General features: G+C 30.7%; 1 protein-coding gene across 1 annotated transcript in view; it reads left to right on the top strand.

The window, feature by feature from the left end:
- LOC105824371 (neural cell adhesion molecule 2-like) overlaps positions 1 to 2172 on the top strand; it is a gene marked incomplete at both ends in the record, with an annotated part of 241722 nt that overhangs the window by 58743 nt on the left and 180807 nt on the right. The window contains one exon of the mRNA XM_012661793.1: positions 797 to 947. Coding sequence (XP_012517247.1) covers positions 797 to 947 — 151 coding nt within the window. The remainder of the gene's footprint in view (positions 1 to 796; positions 948 to 2172) is intronic.

Here is a 2172-nt window from a genome sequence, read left to right on the forward strand (position 1 = left end):
TAGTAAATAGTAACTGAAGGATGACCTTTTCTTTACTCAACTACTTGTAAATTTCACCACAACTTAATTTGCTATGTAAAAATATTAAAATATAATGCTTCTGTCCAATTAGTCCAGGTATCTTTTATATGAAGTTCCATAAAATTTTTCTCACATTCCTTCAACTATAATATCATCCTACAGGATGAATTCTGAAGTTCTAACAAGACTTTAGTAAAAGCAATATGTCCCAAGAAAAGTATGGAATTCAAAGAAGTTGTAATTATTTATTTAGGCAATCAGGGACTATCTTGAATATAAATTGATATTTGGCCAATAAATGAAAGGATAGTAGTATCTTGATATGTAAATATGGAAGAGAAAACGGGAAATATTTGCAGCAAGTCTGTGAAGGGTGCTTATAGAAAGCATAGGACATTCAAGGACAGCACAAGTAATTCAAAATAATTGAAATTAATGGTATCCAAATTGTAAAATGTGGTTGCATAGAAAGGTTATACTGCATGGAGATCTTTAAACTTCAGGCTGAGTGATTGGGGTTTTATTTGGGAGGCAATGTAATGTTATTTATGATTATAGAGGCAGAGGGCATGAAATCTTCATGACGTTGTTATGAGAATTTAAAAAATTTGCTTTTTAAAAAACTTATTCTCAGCTATATACGAAATATTTTCTGCAACTGGAATGATTTTTTTTGGCCAGAGAAACATAGAAAATAACATAATGTTATGTATTTGGTCATCGTTTTGCACAAACAAGCATAAAATCTTTCTTTTTCCTGAATCAATGTAAACAGAGCCCAGACGGCCGTATTGAAGTCAAAGGGCAGCATGGAAGCTCATCACTGCACATTAAAGATGTGAAGTTGTCAGATTCAGGGAGATATGACTGTGAAGCTGCAAGTAGAATTGGAGGGCACCAAAAGAGCATGTACCTTGATATTGAATGTAAGTTTTTTTCCTTTTGTATGTTTATTAAAAGAGCTTTATCTGCTTTAACAAATAAGAATGTTTATAGAAAAATCACAATACCTATGTAGCTCATGTTTTAGTATTTGATGCATAGTTTTGGAAGGAATGTATCCATCGAAAGGCAGTTATTGGAGACATCTAGTGGATGCTATGGGACATTTCACAGTATATTTAATGATCTTGATATTAATTATCCTGAGAACAGTGACTGTCTTTTTTTTGCAACATTTAACCCAAAACACGTTTGGTCAATATATCCTCAGATTTTTATCTGTTTCTTTATAATATTTATGATTCTGTGTCTCAGACATGTAGCAAATGTCTTCATTTCTAATTCAAGTTGGTTTGGTAAATTATTTTACATCCTCATATAATATGAAATAGTATTTTTATTTCAGTGAAATAAATCGGTACTTAAATCTTATAAGAATAGCATTTTTTTGTCTGTCTGCAAGGGAGTACTATAACAGGATAGTTTTTAGAAGAAATAAAAATATTTTCATAACTATGTGAGATTTGGGAAGTGGAACAGCTAATACAGATAAAGTCTTCACAATTCACCTTAAGTCATTGCCTTTCAATTTTCAAATAATTTAGTATACCTGTTATTAGAAAATGAACAAATTTAACATCATTCTCAATAAATATTTATGAATCATCATTGTTGGAGGTTCTCTGATGCTTGAAAGGACATAACTGTCTTGGGGGGAATGTATGAGACACTCTTATTGACGAAACATTTCTATTGGAACATTTCCAGCACATTAATACTGATGGACTGTAATGGTAACTGTGAAACAAGATGCATTTCTTATGGATAATGCCTTTAGAAAGAAAATATTTTCTCAAGAACGAAGTAATCCATAGTATTGTAGATATTTATGGACTGTTTGTTGAGAAATTCTTGGAAAGAAATTAACAAATTCTAAAAGGATTATGAACAAGGCACCTTGATGCTATCACAAATTACTGATTTTATTTGATGTTAGACAATTTCCTGGAAAATCATTTTGTTGCCATCGCACTTCCTGAAAAACAAACAAAATAGCCTGATATTATTGAGAATGTACAAAGAAGGAATTGATGTTGATAACTTAATTAATATGATTTTTTCCCCTAATACTCTTTTCTGCTGTTTTTCTATTATCATAAGTATGTTTTTTAGGTCAAAATATTGTCAGCAAATTATAAACATTTTTCA

Source organism: Propithecus coquereli, unplaced genomic scaffold (assembly GCF_000956105.1).
Source record: "Propithecus coquereli isolate 6110/MARCELLA unplaced genomic scaffold, Pcoq_1.0 Scaffold732, whole genome shotgun sequence".
Taxonomy (NCBI): Eukaryota; Metazoa; Chordata; class Mammalia; order Primates; family Indriidae; genus Propithecus; species Propithecus coquereli.